This window comes from Eurytemora carolleeae, unplaced genomic scaffold, assembly GCF_000591075.1.
Source record: "Eurytemora carolleeae unplaced genomic scaffold, Eaff_2.0 scaffold2001, whole genome shotgun sequence".
Lineage (NCBI taxonomy): Eukaryota > Metazoa > Arthropoda > Copepoda > Calanoida > Temoridae > Eurytemora > Eurytemora carolleeae.
The window spans coordinates 15,004-34,986 of NW_019397975.1; the positions used below are offsets into that span (position 1 = coordinate 15,004).

The following is a 19,983-nucleotide window of genomic DNA, read 5'->3' on the forward strand; positions in this document are numbered from 1 at the left end:
GCAAATTGGATAAAAGTAAAATTGTTTTGATTAATTTTATATATTTTTAATGTAGTTTGTCTTTTATTTTCAGAAAATGAAACCTCTATCCAGGTCACCTTTACAGTATATTGTTTCTGTAACTGGTGTTGTGTGCTTAATACTTTTATCTTCACATTTGAATTTCTTCGAGGAAAGGTTACCTAGAATTTATATGTATAACTAAGGAGAAAAACCAAACTTTAGGAGCAAATTGTTAGTAACTGCATTACAATTTTGTTACACATTGCAAGATTTATGTAATTCATGCAGTTTATTCAAAAATTTACATGAAATAAAAATCATCATTTTTTGCATAATGCCATTTTATAGTTATAGAACCAAAAATTTTGCAAAGGAATTGAGTCTTTGCCACAAATTCTAATTATCTAATCTCTATATTTTAACCAAAAGTCTTAGACCTTTTATATTTCTGTAAAATCAAATAAATAAAATTTTAAATATCAGATGTTCACACCATCAGAGTCTGAAATGAATATTTAACTCATCGATTTTGTCAAGTAAAAATTTAAACCTGGAAATCATGCATTCTATTACGCAACATTTCCATTTATGAAAATGATTTAATCTGACGTCCAAAGTTTTAAAATGTTTTCCTCAAATATCTGAACTAACTAACTTCAGCGTGTAATCTGAAATATATTTTGAACTTTATTAGTGGTACAGTTACATGATTAAATTGAAATTATGAAACAGAACAGCTGATGTTTAAATTTAAGTCTCAACTCATTTTTATTCGGAACTTTTGCGCATTCTTTAGTTATAGTTGTAAAGATATAAAGATTAGAAAATTTAAGCTTGTGGAATTGTTCTTAAAATTTCCATGCATTTTTCCAAAAATTAGGAATGATATATACTTTGGAGAAAAAAAACTCAGCGGGAGCGGTTGAACGAGCGGTTGAGATCTAGCCTAGACTCTATGCAGTTCAAAAAATAAGACATGCACCTTTTTTTCAGCAACTTTTTTACTTTAAACTCCACGCCGGTTTTAAGATTTTTTAGCAACTTTTTTACTTTCAACTGCTGGTTTTCAGATTTTTCAACAATTTTTTTGCTTTCAACCACTGATTTAAAGATTTTTCAGCAACTTTTTTGCTTTTAACCGCTAGTTTTTAGATTTTTCAACAACTTTTTTGCTTTCAACCGTTTTCAAAATTTTCAGCCACTTTTTTTGCTTTCAACTGCTGGTTTTCAGATTTTCAACAACTTTTTTGCTTCCAACTGATGGTTTTCTGATATTTTAGCAACTTTTTGCTTTCAACCACTGGGTTGAACATTTTTTTGCTTGTAACCACTGGTAAAAAAATGTTCATGAAAAATTTTTTTTTCAAACTCTGTGTTCAAACCTTTTAATTATTTTATTTTGGCTTATAACTAGTTGCTAAAAAATCTTTAAACCAGCAGTTGAAAATTAAAAAGTTGCTGAAAAATCTGAAAACCAGTGGTTGAAAGCAAAAAAGTAGCTTAAAAATCTTAAAACGGTTGAAAGCAAAAAGGTTGCTGAAAAATCTTTAAACCAGAGGTTGAAAGTTAAAAAATTGCTGAAAAATCTAAAAACCAGTAGTTGAAGCATAAAAGTTGCTGAAAAATCTGAAAATAGTTGTAAGAAAAATGTTGTTGAAAATTTTTAAACCAGCGATTGAAAATAAAAAAGTTTTGAAAAATCTGAAAACCAGCAGTTGAAAGCAAAAAAGTTGTTGAAAAATTTTTAAACCAGAAGTGTTGAAAGTTAAAAAGTTGCCTAAAAATCTAAAAACCAGTGGTTAAAAGTAAAAAAGTTGCTGAAAAATCTGAAAGCGTTTGTAAGAAAAAAGTTGCTGAAAAATTTTTAAACCAGCAGTTGAAAACAAAAAAGTTCTGAAAAACCTGATCACCAGCAGTGGAAAGCAAAATTGTTGCTGAAAAATCTGAAAAAAGGTTAAAAGCAAATAAGTGGCTTAAAATTTTAAAACCAGTGGTTGAAAGTTAAAAAGTTGCAGAAAATCTGAAAACCAGTGGTTGAAAGCAAAAAGGTTATTCAAGAAAAATTTTATTTCATTGGTTGAAAATGTGAACAAAAAATTGCAATTGAACAAATTGTAAATTTGAGAAAAAATGTTAATTTCTTATTCTGAACTGTGTAGACTCTTGACAAGATCTCCACCGCTCGTTCAACAGCTCTTGCTGAATTTTTTTCTCCAAAGTATATATCATTCGAAAATGAGCTATTAAATGTTAATTCAAAATGAATTTCAAGGTTTATTTAAATTTATTAACATTCATTGTTCACAAGTTATTTCAAAACACTAATTTGCTTAAGCAGGATATTTTTCATCTTTCTTGCCATTTGATGACGAAAGTTTCAATATTCAATAAAATGTTAAAACAGAAAAAAAATATATTTGAATTATCAAGTGTAACTATACTGCACAACAATATTAACTTTATTAGCATTTAAATCATTTCTAAATTTAATTGAGATCAAATAAAATCTCATTTTTAAGACATCAGTGCTGAATCCCTGATTTTTAATATCATTTGTTGACATGCTGGGTACAATAAAAATATGATTCAATTATTTTCAAATATAAATTCAGTATTCTTAACAGAATCAGCAAACTCTTCCAGCAGAAGATGGAGCTCAAAATGCTCAAATCTTTCCCTTAAAGAAGGTAAATTCAAATCTATTTCTAGACTCCAAGATTGTTTGAAGAAGGCTTCTGTGTGATCTCTCCCTGTCACCCTATAATAGATGTTGTAGCCACTCATACAGTTACCCTGTAATTTCAAGTGCCTATCCATCTGCTCTATTTCCATTTTCTCTATGGCTATTTGCTATAGTTCCATTTGATATATCAAGTCATTTGCTCTATACCTCATTTGCTATATGACTAAACATGTCATTTGCTCTATAACCTAAAAATACATTATAAAACAGCTTTTATTGGAACTCCTGAGCGTAACTTGACTATGAAATGTGGGAATTTTTTGGAAAATTCGCAAATTAGCAGTTTTAATCAGTTCTTCATAGTTCATCATGACAGAGAGACTTTTCAATAAAGAGATGTCTTGATTATAGAAGGAGGAATTGTTCTGCCATGGCTAAAACTTTCATAGATGGTAAAGATATTCTGAACTTGCCTCATAGAGCCTATGATAAGTAGAGCAATTTGACCATCACAGTCATAAAAATGTTTATAGAGCAAATGACGTGATCTATGAGCTATAGAACAAATGGTTAATAGAGCAAATGGCCATAGAGCAAATGGTATTAGAGCAGATGTCGTAGCACCAAGTAAAGATCATGACCCTATCAAAATGGTACAATAGAAACCTTTATCTGATCAAAACTGTTTAAGATATTGTCACGTTTCTAGGTTTAAAAGTGTTTATATCAGATTGTTTTCCTGCAGGAGAAATGTGCAAGCCACTTTTTGAAAAGAAACCTGAGTTGAAAACAATCGATTTTAAATATCACTAACATTGATATCTAAATCATTCTTGAATTGACAAAGCTTTATTTAAAGGTACCATTGTGAATTAAACATTGCAAGGAGGGTTACTTGAAATCATGCTACGAGTTCCAGAACTTTGATTTTTAGGCGAAAAAATCTAGTGTTATATCATTACATATTTCTTACTGTTACCCGTAATAACACCAGTTTCGCCATCAAATCCAGCTTACTTGATGTTACTTAATTGGACTTAAGTGGACTTAATCTGTAACACTTCATTAAAATAGATACAACAGGAGTATAACATTTACAACAACAATATATTGAATATTCTAAAAGTTATGCAATGTTTAAGGATATTCAAGAAAGTACTGCAAAACCATTTTAAGATTAATTAGTGTCAAAAAAACGATATTTAAGACATTGTAGCACTTGCCATGGTTCAATTTCTAAAAATTTGTACGTTTTTAAAATCTTTGGAACATTTTCGATTGATTGATTTCAATTAGAGGTATGTAGCAGTAAAATTAAGAAAGTATTGACTGTTTGAAGTTTGTCATTTTGGCTCAGTTAACTTCATGCATTGATTTTTTTGAATTTTAAAAATATTATGGAACTTTATTAGTGTCTGAAAAACATTCAAATTTTCTAAACAATCTTAAACATGCGCAATTATTGTTTAATAATGGCAAGACCTCAGTGTACAAAACAGGAAAGAAACTTCCTTGCTTTTTAGTATCACAGAAGAAAGGGTCACAGAAACTTATACCTGGTCTTATCATGGACTTTGGGCGCAAATTTCTCAATGCAAGACAGCCTGCTTTATGTCATGTCAGAAGAATTTTTAAAAAGGCAATGGAGCTAGGGACTGAACTCACTATGAAGAGTAAGATGTCCTGGAAATTCATTCTGTGGAAGATCTCAACATGTTGCTAGAGTAGACATTGATATGTGCAGGAGAGCAGTTATGGATGTAAGGAATAAAGCAGAAAAATTTATTGCAAACCATGGGGGGCATTTTGAGTAGAAAGACCATAAACATGTATTTGTATCAATATTCTATATCATTTTTATAATTGTAAACCATAATTTTCATATATTGAAATAAAATATGAATATGCAGTGATAATTTTTTGTTTTACCTATGACAATGTCAATTTCAATTTTCAACCAAGCCAAAACGACAAACTTCAAACTGTCAATACTTCCTAAATTTTAGTGCTACATACCTCTAATTGAAATCAATTGATTGGAAAGGTTCCAAAGAATAAAAAAATGTACACATTTTTAGAAATTTAACCATGGCATGTGCTACAATGTCTGAAGGATCGTTTTATTTGGGACACCCTGAATAATATGTTTTTTAACATTAAGAGGTAGCACCAGGTCATTTTAATTCTTTAACTGCAAATGAGGAGGTTTGGAGTCCTCTATGAGGGGCTCCTGAGTCAAGTCAAGGTGACCCAGCACCCCCTTCCTGGCCAAGCAAGAAGACCACAAAGCCAAGCATCCCCACACTTGTTCAGTTTTACATTTTAGGTCAACACAGAGTCAGCAAGAACCGAAGTGGTAGACCTTATCTGTATCCTTTGTTCAAGTACAAAGTAAATTTTTGCAATTAATAAAGGGAGTGACTGGTAATTAGTTAATTTATCTAATTAATTTACTGAAGGCTATACATAGATTCGGTGACATGGAAACGACTCAACACGGAAATGCCTCAAAAAAACAGAATCATAAAACTAATTTAATGTCGTCTTCTAACGCTAAAAAAAATTTAACAATTATTTTACCATTAATTTAGGGTAAGTTAGGTTGCGCCGCAGGCTACAAAGGGGGCCGAGCGCTGAGACTAGGACAGGCTAGGGGGCCGTGCGCTACGGCTAGAACAGTCTAGGAGACCGAGCGCTGCGGCCATGGCTGTGAAAATCAGTAGAATATAGTCTTTTTAATTTTAAGTTGAGAGAAGACGACATTAAATTAGTTTTATGATTCTGTTTTTTGAGGCATTTCCGTGTTGAGTCGTTTCCGTGTTGATGCGTTTCCATGTCACCCATAGATTCAAACCCCCCAGCCTTTAAAGGGTTAATTAGAACATTTAAATAGTAGCTTTTTCAATGTCCAGGGAGATCTGGGCACATCTTGATTATAAAGATTTCAATTCTTTAACAATATTTCTAGAAATAGATAATTAAATTTTGATGACAATGTTAAATAAATTTCTAGATTGTTTGTGTGCTCTTTCTTCTTGAAAAACATTGTTTTATCAATTATTTATTTAATATATTGCAGTTATTAATTATTTTCTTATACTCCAGGAATGCTGAATTGAATGAAGATGAAAGACAGTTTAGACAAGCAGTTGTGATGCTCAAGTCTGCTGTGCTTTACACCCAGGCTAAAACAAATTAAATTAAACTTAAACTGTTGAGCAGAGATTTCTACTGTAAAGCTCAACATAACAAAAATTTAAGCTTTTGATCAAATTCTCTGCAAATGCAGATCAAACAGCAGAGACGATTCAGATCAAGGTTGCATAATTAGGTTGGTTACTCTTGATGGGCTCCTAAGTTATCTCCTAAGATAGATATATACAATTTATAATCATTAGGTTTTAGTATTTATATCTTGTGAGATAAAGCTTTTCCGCACATTGAAGCCCATCAAGAGTAAACAGCATTATTAATCACCCTTATCCCTATAAAGGCTGGGGGGTCTGAATCTTGTGTTGTGCAAATTCCACATTTTGTGCATTTCTCACTTTAAAAAATGTGCACATTTCCGTATTTGGATTTGAATTCAGCATTAAACTGTTTTGGGCTAGAATACAGAATTAACCCAGAATGAGTTTGATCTAAATTCAGTGAAATTCCCAGAAAGATAATGCTCAAATAATGTGTCAAACTGCAAGGGAACAAATGATGCAGATTCCAAGCATGTTAGAAAAGGTTAGCATTAGGTTTGAATAAAAATAATTATTGATATAAAATAAGATTTACTTTTACTAATGCTGGATAAACATAGAATACCACACTTTGGAAAATACATTGTGAATCTAGATATAAATGCATAATGTATAACAAGGATAGAAATGGAAAAGTCTTTTCTGGTTCTAGAATTCAACACTACTGATTTGCGGATTTTAAAATCCTCTTTCAGGGATTTCATCCTCTCCAGAAGTCCCTCCCAAGTCTCAAGCATAGAGGGAGTTGAGACTGATACATATGGCCGTGTAAGTGTTTACGGAAGAAGGAGTTCTGGTGGTAATTGATCATTAATCACAAATAGCTGGTTGTTAATTTCTGGTCTGCCCCTTCCCCACTTTAAGATCGACCTTGTGTAAGGCTGGCCAGTGCCCATTTTAAGAGATTAGTTGTAGTGAATGCTAGGTGGGCATAGATTTAACCTGTAGAGAATTGGCGTCCAGAATATCTGCCAGTAGGTGAAATATGGTAGCAGAGTTGCTTATTAGCTCCAGGAACAGCTGTGTAGCTGACAAGCTCCAGGAGAAGATGTGAAGCTGATAAGTTCCATCTGATTAGGTCTGGAAGTAGCTGTATTGCTGATTAGCTCCGAGACTACCTGTGAAGCTGTTTAGCTTCTGGAGAAACTGAAGATTAGCCTATGAGCTTCAGGAGTAGTTGAGGTTTAGTTTAGCTCCAGAAGTAGGGGAGGTTAAGCTTACAAACTCCATAATTAACTAAGGTTAAACTTATTAGCTCTAGGAGAAACCATGGTTTAGCTTATTAGCCCAAGGAGTAGCTTGATATTGTTATCCTTGTGCAATTCTTGAGTTGTTTCCAACCAGAAGACTGCTTTTTGGTCATGGTTTATTTGTTGTCTGGGGTCACCACTTTAGAAATACATTTATTTCTTCTAGATATAAATACATAATGAAAACGAGGACAGTAGAGGAGAGGAAGCTGAGTAGGCTTACTCTGGTTCCAGGATCTGACATTACTGATTTACAGATTTTGTAATCCTCTTTTGGGGATTCCATCCTCCACAAAATGCAATTTTGTTGCAGTTGCCACTCTATTTTTATCTGTGCCAAAATTTTTTTGAACTGGATTTTGCATTGTCTTCGCTTACTTCTGCTAAATTCTCCCTGGGTAAAAATCTGGGTAATTTATGTGCAATAGTTTGGTTTTGTGAAAACCTTACTCAGGTTAAAGCTTATAAAATCTCATTTGTCTTCCACAGATTTGTTTTCTAGAATAATAAATTTGTTTTATTGACTGCAGAGGCAGTTACATTTCCATTTCATTGGTGACAACAATGAAACATTTAATCGGCAGGCTTCTCTTTCTACATAGAAAAAATGGTATTCAGAAATCCTAAATTTTTTTGGCTCACTAAATGGAAACTGTAAATTTTATGTTTATGAAATGGAATTCAGAAATTTTTGGTTAACAGAATGATAACTAGAATTTTTTTGAAGTTTACATACTGAAAACTTTTATTATTTTGGTTTACAGAATGAAAAACCCAAATTGTTTAATGGAAAAAAAAATTAAGAGCACAAATGCCATTTATTACATGACACTTCATACATACATTGAATTGTTGCAATAATGGAACCATGCATATGAAACCTTTAGCGGTATCAGTAGAAAAATTTAAGTTCTAGCTTTTCAGATTTATATTTGCAAAAATTAGCTTATTCATAATATTAATCTGAAATTATAGGAGGGAAGGATTTCATTATAAAATTTAATCCAATTTGGACTCAACATTAATAAGTGTGTAACAACTTTATTATATTTGTTAGGTGGTTCTTAAATTCATATTAATATATTGCATTTCTAATACAGGTAAGTGCATATGGCTTGAATCAGGTTCTACTCTAGTTAGTACATGCATGCATTTTATTTAATTTTCAGATATGAAATTTCCTACCAATACAGTGGATCAGATTTGGGTATAATTAATTCTAGCAATGCATGATTCTATGAATCTTCCATAATCAGACTGCAGAAAAATTGATGACAATTCTTTTGAATCACTATTTTTCAATATTACGATCTTTTAAAGTTTAAAGTATTTTATTCAGATCTTAATTTTTGTCAAATTATAAAACAAAATTAATTATAAATATTTATAAATTTAAAGACTCCTTGGTCAAAAATTTGTTTGGGATGAAAATCTTAGATTTCTTAGAGCTTAGCTGTTAAATTACACGTTCAATTTTTATTTTGCAACATGTGTTCTAAGCCTTATTTTATTTTGATCAAAGCTAATTCTTAACCCTGGCGCCCCCCTGTAGTTTTTTTTTGTCCAAGCATTCTCATTTTTGACACCGTGGAATGTTGTGACTTTAAATAAATAGTAATTTAAAGGGTAGGGTACAGGGCAGAAAAAAGTTTGGTCCGTGAAAAAAGTTCTAAAACAGCCTCTAACATTTTTGTGACAGAACTTCAAACTATATTTTTGAAAATCACTCAAAAAATGCATGTAGAAACATGTGTCACACTTTGATATTTGTTTTAAAAGAAAAAACATATTTTTTTTAATTTTTTGACCCTTGTTTAGGCATTTGTTTCCACCCTCCCTAGCACCAAAACTGTTATGATTATCAGTCTAATTTTTTTTTCTTTTAGCTGGCCATGAAAAATTGGGCTATGAACATGCATTTAAACCCTATACCTATTCTCTTAGGCCTTTTTCTAGACTGAGGCGCGAAACGCCCCTCCCCAGGCTATACTCAGATTCAGACTCCCCAGCCTTTATAGGGTTAACACAGTGAATGGGCTTGATACAATGTTATGTAGAATGATACATACAGTTTAGTTCAAACTACAAGTAGTTGGCCAGAAACCTATAGTATTAAGCTAAAATTCTCCCTCACCAAAGTTTGGTATCCAGAGGTAATTTTTAGATTTACCTAGCTTTTTCATTTTAAACACTTAAAAAATTATCAAATACATAAATTTTACTATTTTATAATTGTGGACAGCTGTTGAATGTACTGTTTCGATTTCACTGCATTTGCTTTTACATTTTAAGCTAGAAATTTGCAATTGCTGGGTTTATGATTTATCAGCAACCTTTTTTGCTTTCAACTACTGGATTTAAGATTTTTCAGCAACATTTTTGCTTTCAACTGCTGGATTGAAATTTTGTCAGTAACTTTTCTTTTCAACCGCTGGATTTAACATTTTTCAGCAACTTTTTTGCTTTCAATAACTGAGTTTGTATATACAAATCATTGCTTAGGGAAGCGAGGACTTGAGAGTTCGAGGAACTGACTGCGCTACTGAGCTCATGTTTGTTCCAGACATACTTCTAAACTTAAAAAAGGAACTTTTGAATTAAAGAAAAGATATTAACAATTCAAAGAATAAATAAAAATCTTGATTTTTAAAGTAATAATCTCTGTTTGTCTGAATGCCATGACTGATCAATGATCATAACACATGAAGTTCTAGACTGATTTTCCTGAAATTTTGATTGGGGGAACTTGGTAGAACAAGGGGAATGATCAGAGCTAGTTTGAAAAATTCTATGTTAGGTAGATTAACTTTCAAAGAAACCATTTCCATGTAAAATTCCACTTAATTGGAGGCACAAATAATTTATAAAGATTTCAATTTAAATTACAGGGAATATTTATTGATACTGACACCATCTTCATGCGTCCAGTTGAACAACTTTGGGATGAGTTTAATAACTTCCATCAACATGAGGTTAGATTTTACATATGAAGGTTGTGTTGGCAAGGCTGTTGTCTTTTAGAATGTTTATTGATGTTGATCATAAAAAAAACTTTAGAAGTAAGGCTAATGACCATAAAATTGATCGCAAGAAACCTCCCCTCAAAAAAAGAATGCCGGTTGTTATTGACTAAAACTAGTGGCTGTTACTAAAACATCATCCTTTCATCTTGATCTTACTTCAGCCTAAACTTTATTTGTTTTAAACATGGAATTATTTGGCGTTCTTGTTTGATTAATTTCAGTTGCTCAAAAAAAAATTAATTCATTCCTTATCAAAAACTCTTCATTTTCTATCTATTTTGTTAATTTTTTTGAGTTGTCATGGTACACAAAAATGTGTAATAGTCTAAAAGAGCAATTATTCACCTTACAATTTTCAAATCATTTGACACTGCATCAACCTTATTAAATTGTTCATATTTAGATTGCTGGGATAACTATCTGCAGACCAATTTACTTTTTTGTAAATGTGCCATCATATGGAGTGAAAGGTTTAAACTCTGGAGTTGTACTTCTTGACTTAGATAGGTATATAAATAGAAATATTATCACCTTTGACAAAAGTTACCAACCCACGGTTTCAGAGTAATGTAAAGTTAACAAAAGGGCCTTGAGACAATTAAGTAAAATAACCACCCCTTCTGAAAAGTTTTCACAAAAAACTACTTAGGATGTTTTGTTAAATTACACATCTAGTTTACTACAAGGGGAAGCAAGAACTATACATAGATTAAACTTTCCTTTCTTGTTTTGTGTTTTCTGTGTTCACTGAAGATGAAAGAAGTAATTTAGCCCCAATGGGTATACATGCACAATGATACAGGTTTTTAACTCAACCGGCTGAGGATTGAGGACTGGACTTGACCGTACTTCTTAAGAAGATTCCCCTCAAGAGGGCTTTACAGGGCTTCCAACCCCTCATTTTGCATAAGGGGTGCAGTTATGAGTTTTCTTAGAATTCCCATAACCGGGAAACAGTTTAAAATGAAGGAACACAGGAATCAATTCCCTATACCCTTCATCCTACAAATCTCCTAATCTCTCTCCTCTACATTTTCCACAACTTGGATGTTCAAAGGACTATTTGGAAAGGTCTCAAAGTGCAAACACGAGATATACAAAAAAAGAAGAAAATAAAGGACAGGAAAAATAGAAGGGGTGTTTTCAGCTTTACACAATCTTTTTTTTATTGATAGTGAATAAAGACGAAAACAGGATGGGAGACGTCCCACCCCCCTCCCGACCCTAGAAAAACATGTGTAAGCAATAAATACAAAGCTGAGCCTGAGCTGAGTTGAAATACTAATAAATTAACTCAAAATGAATACAGGGCTCAGAAAAAACAAGATCTTTTAAAATGGTCCTTCTTGTAAAAATGGCTAATTTACAAAAACATCCTTTCTTTCAAAATTAGCCGTTATGATTGAAAGAAGAAGAAATATAGAAATATCAAAATATTTTCATCTGATATCATATAAATATTCAAAACTTTTGTAAAATTTAATTAAAAATAAATTATTAAAGTTAAAAACTTTTGTCAGTCAAATTTGTCTATGAAACCCTTGTAAAGTAAAATTCCCTAAACTTCCCTATAGTTGTAAATAAATGATACGTATCATAATACTTGCAGAGGCCCAACTAAATCTCAAAGATTTAAAAGGGGAAAATGATAAAATTTTAGAATTTTCACTGCAACATACCAACTCCCTAGATTTACCCCACACATTTGTTCAGAAAACGGTCCCTTTTAAGTCAAAATTATGTTACTTTTGTATTTGAAAATATAGTTTGTCTGTTTAAGAATACGAAAAACAGAAAAAAGTTGGACAAACACCATCCTTGCAATCTATAATAAATACAAGGTAAATCTATATATCATATATAGGGTTTTTGTTTCATTTTCAAAACCGATCGTTTCGTTTTCGGAAAAAAACGATCGTTTTTGAAACGACCCACTCGTTTTGAACTTTTAGAAAACGAATAGCGATCGTTTTTGTAAACAATTGTTTTTATTAAAACGATTTGCAACCGTTTTTTATATGATTGTTTTTAAAAAAACGATCGTTTTTGAAAAAAAATTTTATTGACAATTATGTTTACGAACGAAGGGTCGTCGTTAACGATCGTTAACAAAATGACGAACTTTATCAAAACGGTTGTTTTTGGAAAAAAATTACATGCAACTTTATTGAATGTCATCTTACATGAAGTTTCACAGTTGTGGGGGAGTTAAAATCCTTGATATTTTCTTAAAAACTACTCAATGATAAGTACAGATGCCCTTCAGGTCGGTTTCCTCTCTTCGTTAACGATCGTTAACGAAGGGGTCGTCGATAACGATCGTTAACAAAGGGTTGTTGTTAATGATCGTTAACAAAGGGTCGTCGTTAACGATCGTCAACGAAGGGGTCGTCGTTAACGATTGTTAACGAAGGGTTGTCGTTAACGATCGTTAACGAAACAACAAATTTTATAAAAACGATCATTTTGAAAAACGATCGTTTTTAAAAACGAGCGTTTTGAAAAACGATCGTTTTTAAAAACGACCATTTTTAAAAAAAAACTTTTTAAAAAACGATCGTTTTTAAAAACGATCGTTTCGTTTTCGATTTTTTGTTGTCGTTTTCATAACGAAACGATCGTTTTTCTGAAAAATGAAAACGTTAACATCCCTAATCATATATACTTGTCTGCATGTTGTATCCAGTTAAAAATTGCTAAACAGATCAAACCTATCATTTTTAAGTCAACTCACATATCCACAGGGTTGGTATATGGGGGGTCAAAATTGAAAGATTTTGCCAGAAAAAATATTTAAGACAGATTCTAAAATGGCTAATTTTTATTTTTGGTCCGAGTAAAAATTTAAGAAAATCTATTTTCCACAGGATTTAAATAGTTTATTGAAGATACGTTCATACAAGATTAGGGTTTCCATTCGCAAAACTTTTGCGCAATTTTTGCAGAACGAAATGCAAAATTTTTCTTTCTTTGTGCATCAGTTTTGCGCGAAAAAATAACAATATGTGCAATCATTCACAAAAGTCATTTCGTGCACAATTGCCCTATTCCACTTTCGCAAAACTCAAGTTTTGAGCAAGTCCGCAACTATAGTTTTGCGCAATTCCGCAATTTCATGAAAATCAAACGGTTGGTGACGGTGTTTGTTTCTTAGAATTCAATTCTGGAAAAATCTTGTTTGGGAATGTTTTCCTATTGGTCACTTTTACATTATTGACCAATGACAGTTAAGAAGAGTTCAAATCTCATGGGCGCCACCTTATTCACTTGAAATTATTCAATAGAATTAAAATATTGCCAAGTTTCACACTCTCTAATTTCTATTTTATTAATTTTGGTCCCTTAATTTAAACTTTTTGTAACTGGAAGTAACCAATTGAGTGTAGTATAATCATTATTATACTCGTATGTCAATATTTTTTTTTATGTATAGAATAAATCTTCAGTTGTTTAATTCTAAGCTTAGATTATAAATTTTTGACAATTTGCCTAAAAAGTTACATTTTGCATAAAAATTCCAGTTTTACGCAAATTGTGCAAAAATTTGCACAAAACTAAAATTTCGTTTCATGCAAACTTTTGCAAAAAATATGTTTATGCGCAAAAATAGCGCAAAAGTTCGCAAAAAAAAAAAATTGCTCGAAAATTTTGTGTAAAAGATTTAGCCATTTCGTGGAAACCCTAGCAAGATCTAAACCATTATGATGTTTAAAGTATCATTGGTCTCTCCCTGAGAGTTTCTGGGGCTATAGTAATTGAATTAAAATTATCCATCCATCTTAAAAGCAGAGAAACAAGAGGCAAAACTTTTTTCTTCTGTTTTCCTCCATTTTTCTTAGCTTTCACATCTGTGATTTTTATGGTCTCAATTTCATTTACATTTTTACCATCTTATACATATAGAAAAAAATGAGATTGGGAGATCAAGATCTCTGGAACATTTACTTCAACAAAAACCCTGAAAAGCTTTATGATCTAAATTGTACTTGGAACTACAGAGAAGCATTCTGTAATGAGGTGACCTCTTATTATCTATTTTGACTGGGAAAAAACTTTTGTGTGGAGTATTGCTGGTTCTGAACTCTTAGATTCAATATCCAATGTGGGCACTTTTAAATCTAAAATCTATGCTGGATCCCTTCATAGAGTTGACTTTGCAGAGTTTGACCACTATTGTGGTAATCTGGATAATCTAGAAGATTATATATATATATATAGTGTATATATACATACATATGCACCTACATATGAACATTGATATGATACTTCGTGGCTCTCAACAAAAAGAATAAAAGTAATAAAGCTCAGTGCACAAAGAACCTTACTAGTAAAAAGACTCATAATCTTAATATAATCTTTTCTACCTTAGGTCAGTGCAGCTCCCAACTCTTACCAATTCATAACTCAGACTATTAGCTTAACATAGCCTGATAAATATCTTTAACTCTGAATAGCTAGTTATAAATATCTATCTTAGCATAGATAGGCAAGGATATATAATCCTGCATAGCTAATTACAAAACATAAGTCCGCAAAGTTGATAGCTCTGCAAAGCTAAACAAGATAGTAAAGCAAGACAAATAGCTTAGTAACGCTATATATAAATAACCAATTCTAGATAGTTCGCAATTATATTAATAGCTAAGTAACTTAAATACCACAAAGGTTGCTAAAGCTTTATTATAAAGATGTCTGGATTCTTTAAATACGTTGATCACTGTCCAAATGTTGCTGGATCTCTTCCGGGCGATATAACGGAAGGAGACAGTGACTATGGATTAGAGTTAGAGGCACTGTTTATGTCTAATAGTTCCACTGGGATAATAAATGCATCCATAGAGATAATCACTGTTTCAGCCTCCGAAGACAAACCTGAGGATTTGGAAGCAGGTGCAGAGGTATCCAAGAGCTCCAGAGATGAAGGGGTAGATGATGTGGAGATGGAAAGGATGACCTGGTGGAAGAGGAGTCAGAGGGAAGGAAGTCCCAGCAGAGGGATGACGGAGTGGTTCCCCTAGATGTCCATGGCCTTGATGCGTTTGAGGAAGATGACGAGGTCACCAGGATGTGGAGGAAGCTGGGTCTACAACCATACAGGGGACAGGTGAACCTGGTCAAGGAGAACAGGCAGAAGTTACAAGACCGGATTGGAGTGATTTGGCAGGAACTGCGTCTGGTAATCATAGAAACCTTTAAGAACCATGGCAGAATGATCTATAGTGAGGAGGGACATCAGCTTAAGCAAGAACCAGTGCTTGTCACAAATATGTCCCTCATCATGGAGCAGCGGTTGGAGCTATTACAACTCCTTGCCATGGAAGTCGAACTCGGACCAGAATATTAATCTCCTGAAATAAATAATATAGAATTAGTAAACTTAGATTAATAAATATGAACTAAGAGAGTCAATTATTGTGTTAAATTCTGCTGTAGGCCAAATTAAACTAGGGGTTTACAACACTATGGGATATCAATGCTTGATTCCAAGATTTACAACTAACTAATTAACAACTTCTGGAACCTTCTTTGCCCTATAACTGCTTTATGTGCAAAACATTATTTTAACACATTGGACAGAATTATCAAATTCACAACAGAGTTTTGCATGGTAAAGGTAGACATTCAGACACTTCAGAGCAATACTTAAACGTTTTTATCAAAACAACTTAACTGGTCTTAAAAATCCTGTTTTCTTAACCCTATAAAGGCCTTAGAGAATAGGTATGGGGTTGAAATGAAAGGTTAATAGGCCAATTTTTCAAGGCCAGCTCATTGAAAAATAATTAGACTGGTAACTTTAATAGTTTGGGTGCTAGGGAGGGCTGAAAAAAATCCCAAAACAAGAGTCAAAAAAATGAAAAAGATATTGTTTTTGTTCTTAACAAATATCAAAGGGTAAAACATGTTTCTACGTCCATTTATCAAGGGCTTTTCAAAAATATAGTTTTTTAGAGCTATAGCTTCAGAAAAAAAGTTATAGGCTATTTTGTATTTATTTTATTCAAAGATTGGACTTGTTTCCACCCTATACCATAACCCAACCCTTTAAAAAAATGTTACAAAAATCCTTGACATTTCTTTTCATTAAAAGTCACAAAATTTCACAATGATATGTGTCAAAAATGAGATTGCCATGTCCAAAAAACTACAGGGGGGGGAGGTGCTAAACGCCCCCCCCAGCTTGTTTAGGGTAATTAAGAAAGAATACCTTAGTTATATGTAATGTTATGTTTTAGGTGTAAACTAACTTATCAAGTAAACCCCTAAATAATTGTCACTGAACTAAAGCTGAATAACCATTAAGATCTAAAACAAAACAAAAAATCTGGTCAAGCCTAGATTCAGTTGGTGGCTTCCTTCTTTTATCATAGATTTCAAACTGTTTAGGGTATAAATACTTGTTCTTCTGCTGGGGAATCAGGAGTATCTATTCTACATGGAAATGCACAACAATTTGTAAAGGTATGCAATGTTTTTCTAACTCTTACTGAGACAACATCACATAAAACTATTCAAATAGTTTATTTAGCCCTANATTTGACAAACTGTTAACAAAACTTTTTGCCATTTGAACAATTTATGTGTGGCTGATTTGTTAATTGCAAAAAAAGCCTAAACCGCATATTATTTTCCGTAAATGCCATAATAAAATTGAGGTTTCAACAAAAAGTAATTATTTAAAAAAGGAAAGTATTGTAAACAAAACACACAATCTGTTTTTACCTTTAAAACTAATGGCTACCTAAAAGTTTTTTGTAACGGTCGGAAATGAAACGGCTAGAAAAAGTTGGAAGGTGCCCAGCCCTAGTTCTAAACCCAACTTTTTTAAGCTAGCTCATTCATTAAAAAAGAAATTAGTCCTTTAATGGTTCAGGGGCTAGGGAGGTTTTAAAAATTGGCAAAAAAAGAAATTTCTTTCCTTCCTTATGCTTTTGTAGTGAAATTTCACCAAAAAAGGCTCAACTTTCAAAATGGCTCATAGTATATAAATAAATGGTGATTGTTATTTTAGAATAATTTTGTAGAATTATTTTACATGCATACATAGAGTTTAAGTTGACCGTACATGGACCTTAGATAGGTGCACTTTTAAACTTATTTAAATAAAATGTTGAAATCCAAGACTTAGATATAGATTTAGTCTGGTATAGGTAAAATAAGATATTTAGACTTACTTTTACACTTAAGTAATGGACAGTTGTTAGTCAGAAAAGTAAGAAAAATTGAGCTTCTCAGGTCAAACACCTTTTAAGTGTTTGCAAAAAAAGGGCGGGGGGGGGGGTGAGAAAAATAAAGTTGTGACCCTACATTATTAGAATGTAGAATTAATTTTTAGAATGAAATTATGCTCACAGTCCCTGTAGCCTGTAGTTGCTTTCCAATCATAAAATTTTTAAAATTGCAAAAGAACATGTCAAATATTTCCCTGGGATGTTTAGAAAGATGAAAATTTCCCTGTATGATAATTGAAGGACTGCAGTATGGATTTGGTGAATCATATTGACGTACGTACTAAGCCTAGGGGTGTCAGAAATGATTTTTTTTGCATGTTTTGAAAACGTCCCATAAACCTAAAAAAGTTTAATTTTGATAAAACGTTTTGTTCTGGATGATTGCAAATATCTATCTGAAACTTTTTTAAACCGGCATATGTTTTCTATATTCATTTAGTTCAGAGTTAGAGTTAAAATAAGTATTANAACTGAACAACAACTTTTTCGAAAAAATTTTGAAAAAATAGTTTTATTAAATAACGAAACATTTTATTGAACAAAGTATTTTACGTGAAAGATTTAATTAAATACACGATGTTCAGTTTAAAAAACTAACATGATAAATCATAATTTTGAAAACAAACTAATTCAATTTTTGAAAAGACTAACAAAATGGCTTGTTCACAAATGATGAACAAACAAAATTAAAAGTTGAACGCCCCCATCTCTATCTATAACTGATATATTCATCAAAAAGGCTTTTAAAGGGACTGTACAAGTAAATTTTTTTTATACCTTTCTCCAATTAATTTCTTATGAAGTCTGTATATCTCTGTATATCTTAAATGGATGGAACTAGACTGCTTACTGCTGGGAGCCTGGGGAAGGTAGAATACTAGAAAACCGGTATATGGCATCGGCAGCCAGGTTTTCTTGGAAACCGGGATATTCAAATTAACTCGGTCTCAACATGCCCCGTATATTTTATAATTATTAGATTTGGTCGTCTTTGACTTTCTTATAAATAATACTTGTAAACCTTAGCAATTTTTTGTATTAGCCTTATTCAATTTTTTAAAATGGTTCATTCTTCTTAAATTTTCTTATTAGTCCCGAAAATTGTATTTTAGACCCATTGATGGCGGTCTAATATGCATTCCCTTGTATAAATTTTAATTAGATAATAAGGTAATGTAAATATAAAAGTATGGTTATAACGTTAAAAACAGGATTATCAATGTTTTGGTCAAAAATTTTAAACTTTTTATTTTTTCGTATTTTATAAGACATGAAAAAATAAAATTTGATTTAAAAAAATTAAAAAGTATTTTTGTTACATTAAAATTTTTGCTGAATTTTTATAAAATTTTGTTAACAACAAAAAATAATTTTAAGTTGCATTTAGTCAAAATAAGTCACAATCGAAACAGCTTAAACTACATCAGGCTAATTTTTACTAAAAAACTGCTTAAGCAAGATCCGCCTTTAACAGCTTATATGACATGGGGGGAGGAGAGGGGGAGAAGACAATTTATTCACAGAAAGGGGAGGTCTCTGATAATTCTAACATCTGGTTAAGATTATAGATTCACGACATAGATAGAAAGATAAGAAAATAGACAGGAAGATAGTAACACATTCTTTACCTCTCTTTCTTTTGACACTCCCCACCATTAAACCCAAACTTAAAACTGTGGGAAAAAAAATATCTCAAATAGGCATATTTTTAGTCTCATTCTAGCTTGTTTTCTGAATGACCCCTGCTGGGGATCATATCCCCTGTCTGAAATATGCTACATTAAACAAAAGGGTGCCTACGTTAGTCGCAAAGATGGTCCACTAGGGTTCTGAACATCCCAGGGAAAGATTTGACAGGTTCTTTGTGCAATCTGCTTCTGTAATTGCATTGGAATAGTAGGGATAAAGATAATGCCCAACATAAAATTTTTTTCACAGATTTTTAAAATTAAGCCGTAAGCCGTTTAGCTGTAATTACATAATTAAAAAATTTGAAATATTAGGTTTTCCTGTATTTATGGACAAAACAATGCAGATGATAAATGTATAAGCTTTTCCTCAACAAGTGTCTCAGTATTTCAACATGATCAACATAAATTTCAAATAATTATTTCTTGCTTACCAAGGGTGCTGAGATGAAATTGCAGAGTATATTTGAAACCTTTGAAATATTTGAATTGAACAGCTGGACACCTGAACAACTTGTGCAACAGGTTGAACAAGCCCTTGCTAAGGTAACATTTCGTTGTCAATTCAACAATGTTGGCAGGGTCATTTTTATCATGTGACTAATATACGTCATATTTTGTTATAGAATTATCAAAACATTATTTAAACATTCTGGGAAGAACAGTTAATTCAAACAGGTCTGCCACTTAAATGATTTGAAACAGTCCAAATTAGAACCCCTAAGGCTGGTCCAGCTTGAATATTCAAATGTGCGCTGATTGTGCATGCAGTTCTGATATGGAAGTAGATAGTGACTCCTGAAATAGGAAAATCTATGAGAGTATAAACAAATATTTTCTTAAAGTAAAAAGA

The 19,983-nt window shown here is 32.1% G+C and overlaps 1 protein-coding gene across 1 annotated transcript; it reads left to right on the forward strand.

Moving 5' to 3' along the window:
• Positions 1-76: 76 nt before the first annotated feature.
• LOC111716497 (glucoside xylosyltransferase 2) lies at positions 77-19,676 on the forward strand (the record flags this gene model as incomplete). The annotated part of the gene is given in 13 exon segments (XM_023491968.1): positions 77-172; positions 2,628-2,690; positions 5,013-5,077; positions 5,792-5,870; positions 7,718-7,767; positions 9,259-9,340; positions 9,690-9,773; positions 10,076-10,159; positions 10,614-10,717; positions 11,991-12,051; positions 14,114-14,227; positions 16,598-16,672; positions 19,569-19,676. Coding segments are annotated over 13 exon segments (1,065 nt in total), but the record flags the coding sequence as incomplete, so codon positions are not given.
• Positions 19,677-19,983: the final 307 nt, after the last annotated feature.